At 45.3% G+C, this 16,718-nt stretch overlaps 1 protein-coding gene across 1 annotated transcript; it reads left to right on the top strand.

The window, feature by feature from the left end:
* Positions 1-30: 30 nt before the first annotated feature.
* LOC133340601 (splicing factor U2AF 65 kDa subunit-like) lies at positions 31-16,440 on the top strand. Its single transcript, XM_061548958.1, has 11 exons — positions 31-218; positions 4,450-4,567; positions 4,950-5,059; positions 6,085-6,236; positions 6,656-6,772; positions 7,074-7,212; positions 7,559-7,638; positions 9,590-9,712; positions 10,765-10,851; positions 11,516-11,764; positions 12,682-16,440. The coding sequence occupies exons 1-11, from the start codon at positions 50-52 to the stop codon at positions 12,811-12,813; spliced, it is 1,476 nt and encodes a 491-aa protein (XP_061404942.1). The 5' UTR covers positions 31-49; the 3' UTR covers positions 12,814-16,440.
* The last annotated feature ends 278 nt before the right edge of the window (positions 16,441-16,718 follow it).

Raw genomic sequence — 16,718 nt, 5'->3', positions numbered from 1 at the left:
ACCCCTCCCTCCTCCTCCACCACCACGTGCCGTCCACACTTCCGGAGCAATGTGCATTGTGGGGAGGTCACGACGTGTGGAGCCCCATCCAAGACGGCGGCTCCTCATCCTCCTCATCCCACCACCACCACGGGACAACTTCTCCTGCCACCGCCACGGACACAGAGGGATGTCGGAATACGATGAATTTGAGAAGCAGCTGTTGAACAACAGGGAAGGTACAGCAACAGCAACAACAACGAAGACGATGCCAGGGTACCCCAGCACAAGAAGAGGGCTTCTCTGAGCCATGCATAGTTTACGGCAGTCGCGAACACGGTGTTGTGTGTGCACTGCGATATCGCTGCTGCTGCTGCTGCACACACAACACTTTGTGTCGCATTTCTCGATTGTTCGAGATGCTTTCCGGTGTTTTAGAGTCACGGATCGTGTCGAATCGCCGTGCGCACCGTGAGCCCGCATGTAACGCGAGCCTGTGTGTGTGTGTGTCTGTGTGTATGTGGGTGTGTGTCTGTGTGTGTGCCTGTGTGTGTGTGCCTGTGTGTGTGTGTCTTTGTGTGTATGTCTGTGTGTGTATGTGCGCCTGTGTGTGTGTCTGTGTGTGTGTGTCTGTGTGTATGTGTGTGTGTCTGTGCGCCTGTGTGTGTGTCTGTATGTCTGTGTGTGTGTGTATGTATGTGTTCTGTGTGTATGTGCGCTTATGTGTGTCTATGTCTGTGTGTGTGTCTGTATTTTTGTGTGTCTGTATGTCTGTGTGTGTCTGTATGTGTGTCTGTGTGAGTGTTTGTGTGTGTCTGTGTATATGTCTGTGTGTGTGTCTGTATGTCTGTGTGTGAGAGTGTGTGTGTATGTGTCTGTGTGTGTGTCTGTCTGTGCGTGTGTCTGTCTGTGCGTGGGGAGCGGTGGTGTAGTGGTTAGCACGCTGCGCTATGAACCCGGCGCCCCGGGTTCGATTCCCGCTCACGGCCAACACCAGTGACGATTATCTGAACCGGTCCTGGGCCTCCCCTAAGTCGACTCAGCCTGAAATGAGTACCCGGTGCGGTGTGTGAACATCGCCACTAGGGAGACAAAGGCGGTCGGGCGGTGGTGCTGGCCACCCACCCCCTCGTGTACCGTTCCGGCCTTCATAGGTGCTCGCTAACAGCACTTGCCCCTACAGTCTGTTGAGGCTACACGGGGGATCTTTGTTTTTGTGTGCGTGTCTGTGCGTGCGCGTCTGTAGACGTCTCGCCGGCCGGCGTTGTCGCTCCGACGGGTCTCATGCCACTTTTAAAATCGACCCCTGTTCAAGGTGGTAGTGTTGTGGTTGGTGGTGGTGGTGGTGGGGGGCTGAAGTCCCGTTAAGTCGGGAAGAACTTCAATCTCGCAGCAGTAAGTGACCTGCATTGCTTGGTCTATCCACAGCTGGTTGAGGCTGCTGCCATCTCCTCCTGCCAGAGGTCGCAAACGGGTTTTGATTCCTTACCCGTACCCGGCCGCACCAGGGTCGCAAACGGGTACCCGTACCCGGCCGTACCCGTACCCTACCCGTACCCGGCCAGGTACGGGTAGGGTACGAGTATCGGGTACCTGATTGCGACCTCTGGGATGAAGCCATGTTGCAGGCGCGGGTGGGTTGATTCTAGGAACTTGAATTGTGAGAAGAGACAAGACTATGGGGACCTCATTTGCCAGTAAAAATATGATAATTGGTTCTTTACCCTTCTATCTGGCAACAAAAAGGTGTCAGTTTTGTTGCCAGATAGAAGGGTAAAGAACCAATTATCAAGAGACAAGACGTTGGGAAATGAGTGACAATCAGTTACTCACCGGTGACTCACGGTCTACCCGTACCCGGCCGCACCAGGGTCGCAAACGGGTACCCGTACCCGGCGGGGTACGGGTAGCCGGGTATCGGGTAGGGTACGGGTATCGGGTACCCGGTTGCGACCTCTGTCTCCTGCTGCTGCACCTCCGTGGCTTGTGGTGACGTGCAGACATTGCCACCTTTGACCTCAGGGCGAAAGACTAAAAGTGCAGCGATTAAATGCCGTTCTTGAGTGTCGCGTATTGCCAATAGGTTTTTAGTTGTAAACATTGTACCGTGTCGTTGGTTTGACGGCTGCCAATAATAACGTCCATCACCAGCGAAGAAGATTCGTGTTTTTAAGACTCGAGTGGGGGCTAAGGACCTCGCTATTGAATGAGGTAGCGCGATTCGATTTCGGAATTGTTATTTTGTAAAAAATATTAACATTGCGAATGTAGCGGCTTCTGGTGCTTAGGGAGGGGGGAGGTCACGAAACTTAATAAAAGTATTCTTTGGGTCTTTCGGTAAAGTCACGTAATTAGGTTCAAAGAAAATAACAAAAAACTACGACGTTTCGATCGCAACACAAGCGTTCGTCATCATGACGACGAACGCTCGTGTCGCTTGTGTTGCGATCGAAAATTCGTAGTCTTTTGTTATATTTTTGTTATTTTCTTTGAAAATAACTTTGACTTTACTGAAAGACCCAAAGAACATGAATTCCTGCATTCACGAAAGCTTTAAGTCAAGACGTAATACGGTAAAAGTACCGTAATTCAAACCGTTAAGGTAATTGGGCTGGGGCAGGACACGAGAAGGTACGGTTACCATACAGCCAATAATAAACACATTCCTGCGGAGGGAGCTGGTGTAGGAACGTCGGGTTGCTCGGTCAATGGCCAGGGTCAATGGCGGCGTGGTGTATTCCGCAAATATGCCCGGCTGTGAGGGTGGGCACAAGCCGGCGTGAGTAGGTTAAACGTTGAGTTTTATAAGGGCACCACGGGGTGATCAGCCCCTCCCCACCCAGCCCCAACCAGCCCCTGCTCACCCTCCCCTCCCCACCCAGCCCCACCCTCCCCACCCAGCCCCGCCCCACCCTCCCCACCCAGCCTCTCTCTCCTCACCCAGCCCCTCCCTGCACGACGGACGGACACAATAATCCCCTGTGGGCTGGTGTAACCAGGAGGTTCCTACCAGTATAACGTGGAAGCTAAGGAATGGAACGCGTCCTAGAGTTGTCATATTGAGGGGATGGAGCGATAACAAAATCGTGTTGTGTACTTTGGTGGACTTACATAGGGAGACTGGTGGCGCCTTTGGGATTGATCACGGCTGATGATGATACAAATGATGGGGGAGGGACATCGATTATTTATACACCCCGTTTGATGCATCTATCATATGCTAAAGATCAATATGATGTATCGTACAGACGTAACGTAGTGCTTTCGAGGGCACCCTTTGAGGTTGCATTGAGCACTTTTAATGAGATTCTTTGAATTAAGAGCAAGGCAGTTAAGTTGAAGAGATCTGCAACTGCATGTTATGCCACGTGGTTGTTTTAGATTGGAGAGGCCTTCTGTAACAACACGGTATTGCATTTATCCAGAGTATAGAATACATTTTCCCAACTACAAATCTCAAGACAAAACACACATAACCCAACTACAAATTAATCCTAAAGTTGAACACTGAAAAACAAATCCATATCTGAAACGTGCCCAACAAGTGCCGAGCTGCGTTTTTCGGATTCCGCTTAGAGACGGAATAGGGATTAAATGTAGTGGAAGTGTAATGTTGAGCAATTTATAAAGTGATGCCCAGTGGACAGAACCTACGATAGAATGGCAGCCAATGGAGATATACACCTGAGTGGATGATCCTCTTGGAGCTCCCAGCATGTGTGTGTATATATGTTGAACATCTTTTGCGTCGTACGTAGCCAAACGTGCTGATCGGAAGTGTTGGGCGAATGAAAACAAACTAAACACAAAGAGCAGTTATAAAGAAATTGGGTTTCTATCTAGATGATTTCAAATTGCACAGCTCCATTGGCTTCCTAATACCGGAAGGCAGAGCATTCCAGACGACCGCGGAAGCGCATCTTAAAGCGCGCGATACGGTGACCGTCTTTGTTCGATGGCCAGCCAAAAGCCGCTGCTGTGAGCATGAATGAGCCAAACGCCGGACATACCCAGCAAACACACAAAACCCACCCGAAAAAACACATCGGATGGCTACAAGGCACAGCCTCGAAAATCTACGAAATAGTATCAGGTTACAGTACGCGATCATGTGTCTTCTTGGTTCTTTCGGTAAAATCACGTAGAAGGAAAATAATAAAATAATAAAAATAAAACATGATACAATAATTATCACGACGTTTCGGCCACAACGCAAGCAGCCGTCTTCAGGTGGACCTGGACCTGTTCTCCACCTGAAGATGGCTGCTTGCGTTGTGGCCGAAATGTCGTGAGAATTATTTTATTATGTTTTATTTTTATTATTTTATTATTTTCCTTCTACGTGATTTTACCGAAAGAACCAAGAAGATGAATCCCTGCAGTCACGAAAGCTTTAAATCGAAATTTAAGATCCTGTGTCTGTTGTTTTTGCATTTCGCCACTCTGCCCACCTTGCCCGCCCTTCGGAAGAGCGGCTGGCGGAGCATGGAAAGGTGCGACGGCACAGCCACAAAAAGCGGAGCCGCAGTCACAGCCGGAGCCGGAAGAGGCGCAGCCGTTCCCGGGACCACAAGCGCCGCTCACGCAGGTGTCCTTGTCCTGCATGCTCGCGTCCGCTAGCCGGGTCGTGCGTTTGTGGGTACGTCTCTGCGACGGCTGTAGTTATCGTGGCGAAGAGAGAGGAGAGAGTGTTACGCCGGAGGCGAGCAGAGGTAAAAGAGGGGTGAGGAAAATGCCAGGGGGTGAGTGGGTTTTATTCTGTAAAAAATTATCTGGAGGTTGGCAGCCCAGGTTGAGCTGTGGATGAAAATGGATGGAGGTACTTAAAACAGTTTTTAGTGAAATTTAATTCCATGCGTTCCTAGTGAAGGTTTAGTAAATGTGATCATTAATCACGGGTGGAAACTTCTACCAACTCATATCGGCTTTACCGCCCCGGTTGACATAATTATTACCGTTGTTTCCTGCAGTCGTTCTCGCTCTCCAAAAAAGTGTCGCAAAAAGAAGGCTTACAAGTACTGGGACGTCCCTGCCCCTGGCTTTGAACACATCACACCGCTGCAGTACAAAGCCATGCAAGGTAATATGTTTAACGAAAGAGTTGATTTTGCCGTCTCGTCCTGTCTTTACTCGACAGCATGTCTCTCGAACAGGAGCAATCCACACCGCTGCCAGTGTGTACTTGAGAATCAGAATTATTCCTTCCAATCAAAATGTTGATTTAGACTGGAGGAATCCGATGAGCTATGCAGCTCTTTTTCATGGATCTACACTTGTGAGGACAAGCAAATTCCCGTAAAATATTGCCGTTTAAGTCTTCCTACATACCCCCCTCCTCCCACCCCAATAACTCAATTTGTCCCCAACATATCCACGGGATATATAATTTTTACAAAAATAGTCCTAAATCCTAATTGCAACAAAAATGAGAGGAATGGAAAGAGAGGAAGAGAGTTTAGAAATGTCTAAAACTGAGTACTATTAGCATAGGGTATCTTTGCAATTATGATTTTGATGACTGAGATAAGTAACGAAAGTCCCGCATTCCTTCCCATCAAATTAAGTATTTCTTTGACTTTGTATGACAAAATTACTGAAGGATCTGCTGAGACTGTATTTTAGATTTACATCCACATTGGTGGTAAATCCCATGCCTTTTCTGGTAACATTCATGCACATGGATTCCTCTGTAACTCGGTGTCACACAGCTATTTGATCAGAGCAGAGCTGCCCCACATTGATGAAACCCCGAGGGTCATAACACGCCTTCTGCAGCTACTCTTTCTTTCAAGAGGGACATGAACGTGTGGGGAGTGGTGACCATGGATGCTTTCCTGAACACATCGTCGTTGACATTTATCTTCACGGCCAACACCAGCGACGATTATCTGAACCGGTCCTGGGCCTCCCCTAGTACCTGGTGCAATGTCTAAACATTGCCACCGGGGAGACAAAGGTGGCGTGGTGCTGGCCACCCACCCCCTCGTGTACCGTGCCGGCCTTCACAGGTGCTGCTCGTGAACAGCACTTGCCCCAACAGTCTTCTAAAGGCTATACGGGGAGGGGGACCTTTGTCTTGTGGCGTGTGCTTTGTTGGGCGACCAGCGGCGGGACAGATTCCGGCGACCCCACTGCTGCTGCCGAGCGTGGCGGGCGAGGTGCCGGCCACTCCCACACAGGCGTTGGTGGTCGGCAGCCAGATGACACGGCAGGCCCGGCGTCTCTACATCGGCAACATACCCTTCGGCGCTACCGAGGTAGTCCGGATTGTTGGCACGAGCGGGCACGCGAGCATCGCATGTGTCCGTATCGTGTGGGCCAAAGGCGTCCCAGTAAATCCTGCCGCTTTTGTTGACTTTTTTTCTTAATGTCCAATCGGTCACTTTCCAAACGTGACGAACTAAATCTTGTGTGGCTATATTGTGATGAATGAAACAAACCAAAAAATGAAATGATAAACATTATTTCTGACGAATTAATGCCTTTGATGGAAATTTTTTTAATATAATCTGCCATATATTTTTTACTCTCCAAACTTACATCTTATCCGATCTTCGGGTGTATCGCAATCGTATATTAGTGTACCTACTACAAATGGAAATGAATGCAATATTTATTTATTGAAACGTGCTGTCAAAATGACAAAATAACACTTCGTCTTTTGCATCTTTTCTAGGAAGCCATGCTTATGTTCTTCAACACACAGATGAAATTGGCTGGCCTCAACCAGGCTCCAGGTGACCCCATCCTGGCTGTCCAAGTCAACCTGGACAAGAACTTTGCCTTCCTTGAGGTGCGTCGTGCAGCAAAGCAGCGGTTCGAGAGCCTAGCAAAAAGCATTAAGGTCTCAATCCTGGTGGCCTGCTCGTCTTGCCGAATTAAACACCTTCTGCAACAGTGCTTTGAAATGTTATCAACATCGTGCGCACCACACATGTCCTTGTTTTTTTATTTAAGGTTTTAATTTTGCAATCGCGTAAATTGTGGACCAAAGTCCACGAATCTTGTCGCGTTATTTCAACGCTGGGCGGACTGGTCATGTCTCAAATGATCATTTGCTCCGTACTCTTAACGCACCCGTGGCACGCGTGTAGTTCCGCTCGGTGGATGAGACGACGCAGGCGATGGCGTTCGACGGAATCCTGTTCCAAGGCCAGAGCCTCAAGATCCGACGGCCGCATGACTACCAGCCGCTGCCTGGCATGTCCGAGGCGCCCACGGTCCACGTGCCAGGTGCGGGGGTGCCCTCGGGGCACGGTCTCGCTTCTACGACGCTCGCTGCTATTGCCGTTGATGACTCGCGTTGCGATGGCGCGTCCACTCGGTCAGCTGTCGACGGAGCAGGCAATTGAACAAGCGTTGAACAGACTTACATTTTCCGTGGCATGTGAAATGTGGATTTCAAGATCCCTTCGGTGAGATGTTCAAACCTTCCCGCGCCTCCGGTTAGCATGGTTGGCTACGTACGATGCGTAAAAAGTTCAACATACATACATAAGTCCCACATGTGACCAGCCATTACACGCCATTACACTAACCATGACCACTCTTCTCCTGTGGTATTTTTTCCCGGTTGTAGGTGTTGTCTCCACTGTTGTACCAGATTCTCCGCACAAAATCTTCATCGGGGGCCTGCCAAGCTACTTGAACGAGGACCAGGTGGGACTTGGAACGGTGCAGCAGTTTGCAGTGGTAGCAGCACCGGAGCATTTCCATGATTAATTTTTGTGTTATGTTCCGGTTACGGTGTTTGAAAGCTTCCCTATATCATTGGGCCAATTTTCATGTACAGTAGATCGATTTAAAATGACATGGTCTCATTTGGAAAATACATATAATGTATGCCGTCTCACTTTAGAAATGAGAACTGCAATACCAGTAGTTCATAGTGATATAAAATCCTTATTATTGACCCATGTAAATATGCCATGTGCTTTTGGCGTCTTATCGACGTGACTTTACCGAAAGACCCAAAGAATATATCCATGTATGGTTTGACTCATTATTTACGCTTTGCATCCATAGCTTGTCCACTCAGCGAGAGCATGTGATTTATTTTTGCATGTAACCCAATCTACTGCAGGTTCAGTCGGAATGTGCGAGCAAACACGGTGCGACTCATATTTTTGAAAATGGGTTTAGATTTAGTGACGTGCTGCAGGCAAGACAATGCAGTGCATTTTATTAGTTTTTTTCGGCTAACACTTTTAACACTGCAATTTAATTTCTAAATCATTATTCGAAAAATGTTCCTCTTGGGACAAAAAAAACCTCACTTTTCACCACACACAATGATTAATTAAATGTTTGTAACAAACTTGATATGCCCAGCTTCTTTAATTATTCAACAAAACATTTGCATATAAATTTACGATTGTGCGATTTTTGTGTTTACCGGACATTTGTTGGCACAGTCCGATCTGTAATGGTGTGCGACTTTGTGCCACTGCCAGCGATAAACAAGGTAATAAAATTGAGCTACAGTTAATTTTTAGCTATTGCAACCTGTGCATCTCAAGGATAGCATTCCTGTTTGATTTAATATTCTTACATTCCATCTTCCTCACGACATTTTATCCTTTGAAGTCGCCAGAATCGCTCCTTTTTGTCCGTCTTTCAGCCAAATTTTCTAAATAAATGATTCAATATTCTAAGCGTAATATATCTGCAGACAGTGTTACAGCAACACAGTTTTGGAATGCCCTGCTGCTCGGTTTTTTCCCCACTAATATTGACTCGTGTTTTATTTTTTGTTGTTGTTTCCCAATTCAACAGCTAGGGAGCTGTTCAAAATCATTAAGTCTTGGCGCGTAGTCCACCTAGTACTCTAACACTGATCTGCTGCAAACCCAGACAGTAAGAGATCCCAGGCAAGTGAAAATACAAGTGGCCCTTGCCAGTCGATTGAGTGAGTCTTTTTACACTCTTTTTTTTTTCTACTAAATAATGTGTGCAGCACGGAATGGAGCCGGGCTCTGATACACATCAGGCGGTATATCGCTTGCATTCGTACAATGGGCAGCACCGTATACAAAGATTGATTTTGAAGTCCTTTTAGGTGAAGGTACATTTATTCATCATATGCTGCACCCCTTAGCCTGCACGGAGACTCTTGTTCTCCGCCCACCAACATATGACGTAGTAATCATCTTAATGCCGTTTGTGAAAGCGCATTGATGGGTTTTGGTTGATGTGGGAAAATCGACTGTTGTCTGTGAGGCACAGTGAGTATTTTGTGACCACAACATATTTAAAATATCAATAGTTGAGCTGAGTTCACAGCTTCCTCCAAACAAAATACAGCGCAACATCCAAAAACTCTTAAATTATCTTGTGGTAACATAATCACAGAACCAGTGGCAGGGGTATAAATACGTGGAGGCCCGTATTTATTAGTGGATAGATCATGGCAGAGAAGGTATGTAATCCCGGTGCATTGCATGTGTTGTACGCGCATGGGCACATGTGCTGCGCATGATGCACGCCCATACATGCATGCTTACTGGACATCTGTGATTAAAAAAAAAAGCTTTGTAGCTCATCGGATTCCTCCAGTATAAATGAAGATTCTGATTCTGAACGACGGACAAATGTTGTTATTTGTGTTAAGGTTAAGGAGCTCCTCACTGCGTTTGGGCCTCTGAAAGCATTCAACCTGGTGAAGGACAGCTCCACCTCCCTGTCGAAGGGCTACGCTTTCTGCGAGTACGTGGACGTCAACATGACGGACCAGGTACGGGCGTTGAAGTAGTCTCGCCGCTTGTCGTCTTGGTGTCTCTCGCTCGTCGAAGTAAAGGCTGCCGTGAGAGCCGTTTGAAAACAATTACAGAGGATGACGGTGATTGTTAGCCCTATTATTTTATTCATGTTTTATTTTTATTATTTTAAAATAATAGAAATAAAACAATAAAATAATTATCATTATTTAACAGTTTTATTTTTATGATTTTATTATTTCCCTTCTACGTGACTTTACCGAAAGAACCAAGAAGATCATAAGACCTAATAAACAACTTAAAACATAATAAAATAATGAGAATTATTTTATTATGTTTAATTTTTATTATTTTATTATTTCTCTTCTACGTGACTTTGCCGAAAGAACCAAGAAGATGAATCCCTGCAGTCACGAAAGCTTTAAATCGAAATTTAGGTCTTTTGATGTCTATTATCTGTGGCTTAATACAGCATATTTGCAATACGTTTTGATTTTATCTCGCGCTCTTCATGCAAAGTATCCACAAAGGTACATTCAAATAAAAACTCAAATTTAAACAAAAATATATCAACAATAAAAGCAATTCCCAATCAAGCCAGCTTAAGGATGAGCTAATGAAAAAAATATAATTTTACATTTTATGCAAAAAGTTCAACGTTGCTAGAAACCCTGATATGACGTGTTGTGGAGTTGCAAAGGCAGGGAGCATAACAATCAGAGGCCCTAGCATCAACTGAGTTTCAACGACCTCAAGCCACCACCAATAAAGCCGTTTTATTGAATATAAAGCTACCACTTTTTATTATATATAGGAGGCCCATTAGTCTACCTCATGTACAAGCTATCTGCAGATGAAAGTGCAGTGCAACACCAAATGTGCAGGATCATGTGGTTATTAACATAAACACTCTTAATAATGATAGAAAAACAGCATTGACGTGAGGAAATTTTAATTATCAGTAAACGTAAATACAAATGTGGTAAACCTTCCCGTAAAGATTAAAACAAAAATAGCTAACAAGTGCCGTTAAACAAGTGCCTGCGCGTTGCACGCTTTGCGGTTGCAGGCCATCGCGGGACTCAATGGAATGCAAATCGGAGACAAGAAACTCGTGGTTCAGAGAGCCAGCGTCGGATCAAAGAATGCCGCGCAGGTCCGCAGCACACTCCCTCGCTCCCTTCACTGGCATCCGTCGCTTCTGTTAAATACCACACAGTGCCGCACGGGTGGCGAGATGTTAATTCCCTCACCTGGTATGCAGGAAGTTGTGGGTTCAATCCCAACCCTGATGCCTGCTGTATATTTAGAGTTCGCTGTGTCTCCCCGTGGTCGTGTGGATTTTTCTCCGGGCCCTCCCGGTTTTCCCTCCACATTTCGAAATATGCGTTTATAGTTGAGCTGCTATAAATTTCCAAGTGATAAGCCACTTCGTTGAGCTATCATTTGTGTCCAAGTCACTTCTGAAAAAGAGCTATGTAGCTCAGTTGACCTTACCTGCTAAAATAAAAATTGTTTAGTTTAATGCTAGTCTGCAGTACCACAGCGCTTCATGCAATTTAATTCCCCAGGAAGACCTCACCGAGTCTCAAGACTCATTTTCAGGAGGGTTCTACAATTGGATGTTTGGCCATTTCCATTGACGAGTGTTTTGTTTCTCAGAGGAAAACGTCGGACGCTGTGTTGTAGAAAAAAAAAACCACCGTACAATCTAACAACACGTCGGGAGAGCACCACTTAAACAAGATCATCGTCGCTTCGTTTCCGATATTCAACGTCGACTAAAAGCTCCCTCTTTGTTTTCACCGATGTGCGCGCAGGGCGCGGTGACGCAGACGCCAGTGGCGCTGCAGGTCCCCGGACTGGGTCCCACGCAGGTGCAGCACAGCGGGCTGCCCACCGAGGTGCTGTGCCTCATGAACATGGTGACGGCGGCCGAGCTTGCGGAGGAGGAGGAGTACGAGGACATCGTTGAGGACATCCGCGAGGAGTGCGAGAAGTACGGCTGCGTGCGGTCGCTCGAGATCCCGCGTCCCATCAACGGCCTCGAGGTGCCGGGCTGCGGGAAGGTGGGCACAAGACAATAACTGCGCGTGACCCGTCGACGGCTTGTTTCGCGCCCACACTTTGCGCCGTTTCGGCTCGCGGGGATGTGTGGCAATATATGCCACAGGCATGACGTTTTCTATTCTTGGTTCTTTCGGTAAAGTCACGTAGAAGGGAAATAATAAAATAATAAAAATTAAACAATAACATTCTCACGACGTTTCGATTGATACACAAGTAATCATCATCAGGTGTGAAAACCACAGCAAGAAAATTAGAAAATAAGTGGCGGTTTTTTTCTTAACGTTAGCACCAGCTTTTTTTCAAAATTTTCTTGCTGTGGTTTTCACACCTGATGATGATTGCTTGTGTTGCAATCGAAACGTCGTGAGAATTTTGTAGTTCTATTTTTATTATTTTATTATATCCCTTCCACGTGACTTTACCGAAAGAACCAAGAGTATGAATCCCTGCAGTCATGAAAGCTTTAAATCGAAAAATTACATTTTCTCTCGAACAGAGTCCATTCCTGATTTTGGACAGTTTTTGTTATGAACTGAATGGGGCTTAAAGAGCTGTGCTGGTCCTAACTGATTGGAGATGAGATCGTAAGACTTCACAGAAACTGTATTGCTGATGATCGCATGAAAGGCCATTGGGGATATTTATTTTTTCAATGTTTTATTGAGCTGTACAATCCGACCTTGAAATAGCCTGATGCATGAAAAACCATGGATAGAACAACAAGCAGAGAGCTGTGGTTAAACTTTAGAATAAGTTGCTTGCAGGTACCACGTGTTCATCTGAGAAATTAAACTTTGCCCATGAGCAGGCCTGTGCTCAATAGCTGCCAAATGTGTTATGTTTGCAGTGATGTGGCCGCTGTTTGTGATGGCACTAATGAATCGCAGTCTGATTTTCCATTCTCCTCTTGTTGCAGATTTTTGTGGAGTTTTCATCCATACTTGACTGCCAGAGGGCCCAGCAAGCATTGTCAGGACGCAAGTTCGCGAGTCGCGTAGTCGTGTCAAAGTACTACGACCCAGACAAATACCACAGGAGGGAGTTCTAAACAAATAATTCTCACTTAGTTTTTTTTCCGAGCCCTTGTCGCGTTATTTATTTGGATAGAATTACGGACGTTTCTCTCCACGTTCTGGGAGCTTTTAAGTTCCTGTTTTTTTCTGGTCGTACTGGGTGCTGTGTTGGGCTTGATGTACGACGTTCCGTTGAACATGCCCAGAGAGCTAGTGGTTACTTCAGCTTGGAAGAAGCTCCCACGACGCGGAGCGAGGACGTTGGACATGCCGAACAATGCGTGGTACGGCCCCAAAGAGCGATGGAATGTTGTTGTCGCTGCTTCTGCTGCTTGTTTATTGAATGACTCCAGGCATGTGCACATGGTTTAGAATGACAAAAAAGGGTTACAAGACATTGGAATGTTAGGAAGAAAGTTCCCCCTGCAGTTGTAAATTAAAAGTGATTTTAATTATGGCACTTGGTTCAAAGCAGTTTTGCTTAATTTTGTGAAATCTTTAGCAAAAGCCCTGCATTACTCATTCCCCATTAGCTAGATATGTTGACCCCTTAGGACATGCAAATAAATATTTTATTTATTTAAAAAGTTACGTTTAAAATGACTTTGCTTTATTTTTACTTGGACGAAATTCTAAAAAAGATTTGGCAACAGCAGTGTGACGTGAATGGCATTGGTGTGCATCATGACTTATGGACAAGAACAATTCTTGAAATGTACTAGCTAGTGCCGGAGTAATATAAAGTGCAAAGTTTTGTGTTTTTATATCTGTTCGTGTTGCTTTTCAAAACTGAAACTAAAATTAGCAGATGTTCCATTGAGATGTAATTTTTAGCAAATGTTGAGATTGTATATCTCGACAGGCAGAGCACTACCTTGTGTGCACACGTTTTGTAAACTCCACTGCCTCCTGGCAATATAATAATCAGGGGGGTCGTGTGTGGTGTGGGGACTTTGTTCCAAACATTGTCGTTTAAACTGACCTAGTAAAAGCAACAACATGCCTTCCACGTATGATGCTGCTCTCGGTTGTAATTTTAACAAAGCGGTTATTCTACGCACAGCAGACAGAGATAGCTCAATCTGAAACGCATTTGATGAATACACGTCAAAATTAGCGAATCGAACAACATCATGTTTGTATGTACGTATGCTGAACTTTTTTCGCACCGCACTTAGCCAACCGTGATAATCGGAGGTGTGGGGGAGGGGAGAGGACAACAAACTAAACAAAAAGAGCAGTTTGTACTCAAAGGAAAGGAGGCAGACTTTACAAGATTATGGAACCCACTCCCAAACAACACATTTAAACCTCCGCCTCATGCCTGGGATGTCGGGCTCAACGTATGCATACAATCCATTCCCCCCCCCCCCCCCCCCAGTAGCATTTTTTTCCTTTCATCTCCACATTTTGATGAAGAAGAGAGCGAAGATCTGTCTGCCAGAAGTTCTGCGAGGCCGAGATGTGTCGCCCTGCGTGCATCACGAGTTGGAGGACTTGCTGGCCTGTGACCAGGCTCCAGACTTGGAAGCGATGTCAGTTCAGTTCTGAGTTATGTGCACAACTTGATCGCGTGAGGTTATTGGCAATAGCCTAATGTGCGACAGGGTTTCTAGACAAATCGGTAGGATTACCAATCATTCTCGGTGCTAGACAGTAAAGCATGGGTGTTTTAAAGGGATAACAGACATCGTAGCTTGCAGACTCGAGGCTCACAAGGTATGATTTATGAAAGACGTGTTGTGATTGGCGATCACACTATAACAAAAGGAATAGTATCCTCACTGTGATCTTATTTAATTAAATCTGATGATGCCCTGCATTTATAAGTATGCTGCTGTGTAAACATGTATGCAGTAAATGAAATAGTTTGGTCGTGTCACCAAATGTCACTTGTGTTGTTGGTTTATGCCATTCCACATGACTTTTCAGAGGGTCGTCGGTAATATTGTTCTGGTAATGTCTTTCACAACCTTTTGCAGGCCCCCGAATATTCTACGCAGCTTCTGCTGTTGAGCAACAATGTCCACTCTGCGGCACGATGTAGAGGGATGAGAGAGAAGGAGTCTCCCCCCCCCCCCTCCTTGTAAGTGAACATTATTGGTGTGGGGAATGATTTGAGGGCTCGAGTTTTCACTTCATAGGGCTCGCTAAAAGTTGCTACAAGGCAAACCCTGTTTAGTTTATCCATCGTTCGCCGTTCACGAGGTCACACCTTGGGTTAAGTAAGGCGGAATTGCCCTCTGTGAGGCTCAAATGAACTTTACTGGTGAGCAAGGGGGTGGTGTGAGGTCTGCAAGTGTCCTCGTGCAGTTAAATAACTGGCGGCGATGAGTATGAATTAGCGTGTGGTGAGGTTATATTGCTGCTTGTGAATTTATAGCCGTTTCTGAGCACTTATTTGATACAGAGACAGCTGCGTGTTGGATTGATACCTTGGAGTAGCTCTTTCCACTGGTTAGAGGCTGTACCACCACCACAAGAGTGTTTCACGTTGGTCTGGTTTTTGTAGACGTCAATGTGAGCCCGTTGATTTCAAAGGTTGTGTTGTGTAGGGTTGCCACCAGACCAGACGACCTGGGAATTGAATCGATTTGTATCGTGAACGGGTACCGGTATTGTGTTTGGAACTGTTAATCTATACTGCGCAGTTTTGATTGCCCGAGGCTGGCTGAAAAATATGTCTGGGTTTGGTTTACTGTAGAAAGTTTGACACAACCTTAGTTTTGTGTGTTTTTAGTGGGGAAGTATAACGCAATTGTGGGAATACTGTATAAGAAGAATACTGTAATTTAAGCTAAGCTTGTCACTTTAAACAAAACGTGAAATTTAAAACAAAGCGGTACGAAGGCAATAAAAGTAAATGTGCTAATGGAATATATGTAAAAAATATATATATTGTAACTAAATGAACTGAATGCTCATGATGCTGTTTTAAAAAACACTTAGCAATATTGAGACTGCCTGCCTCCAACAATTGTCGGAGTAAAGTTTCGAGCTTGAAACTCGTGGTTTGTGTTGTCCCAAATGTGCAGAAAATAATGTATCGTGAAAGTTTGTTATTATATTAAGGTCTAATTCGTCCAGCTTTAACAGAGCGTGCTACTACGGTTGGTTTGCGACTTCCTTCAAAATGTGATGAGCATCGCTTTCTTAGAGTTTGTGTCGAGTGGTTTTAGCATACAGGCGTGGAAAGGTTACATACTGCTCAGTATTACTACTGGATTCGTGAGAACATTAACCCCCCCCCCTCCCTTAGCCGACCTGTTTCGTTGCTTTTACGTTTGCTGCTTAGATTTTCCGTCGTAAAAGCAGCCGATGTTTATATTTGCCGTTTTTAATTCCAGCCCAAACGACGTCTCAAGAACATGCACACTAACATACGCTGGGGCGGTTGTTGGTTTATAAAAAAAACAAATAACACCGTTTAAATAAGAAGAGAAAGAAAAAAAATTACACGTGAAATTGTTCTTTTTTAATGTCAAAACATTTCTGGGAAGAAACTCATGACTGAAAAGTTGCTCCCCGAGGTCTCATCGCAAATTACACCACCACCACCACTTTGGTCATGAATTCACTTCTAAATAAGCTGTGCGTGTGTGTAATTTTTACTTGGTGTAAAAGTATTGCGGTTATTAAAAAAAACACACTTTTCATGACCGGTTCGTTGATTCTATTCGCATTTGTGTAATGGTATATCCTAAGTCGGTTTATGTGACTTGCTGTGGCTCTGATTCCCACTGCCGGTGTGCAGGCGAAGGGGTTATCGAAAGGGATTGAGGACAAACGAGTTAAAAAAAAAAGTCCCTGGACGTCAAATCCATCAAAATACTCCACGATTTGTTTTCATATTACGGTAATATACAGACAGGGTGCTTCAACATTTGTTTTAACACTTCTGAGAATTTACAACAACTGCCACAAGAAATGTGCTTCTGGG

Source organism: Lethenteron reissneri, chromosome 10 (genome assembly GCF_015708825.2).
Source record: "Lethenteron reissneri isolate LAM-NWPU_2019-01 chromosome 10, ASM1570882v1, whole genome shotgun sequence".
NCBI lineage: Eukaryota > Metazoa > Chordata > Hyperoartia > Petromyzontiformes > Petromyzontidae > Lethenteron > Lethenteron reissneri.
The sequence above is the reverse complement of the archived record's forward strand: the minus strand, read 5'-3'. Positions and strand labels throughout refer to the sequence as shown.

Excerpts from the sequence above, each read along its gene's own strand:
- LOC133340601 (XM_061548958.1), top strand. The coding sequence starts at position 50 with ATGTGCATTGTGGGGAGGTCACGACGTGTGGAGCCCCATCCAAGACGG. Across the intron at positions 4,568-4,949 it reads CACAAGCGCCGCTCACGCAG|TCGTTCTCGCTCTCCAAAAA; the intron begins GTGTCCTTGTCC and ends TGTTTCCTGCAG. Across the intron at positions 10,852-11,515 it reads GATCAAAGAATGCCGCGCAG|GGCGCGGTGACGCAGACGCC; the intron begins GTCCGCAGCACA and ends ATGTGCGCGCAG.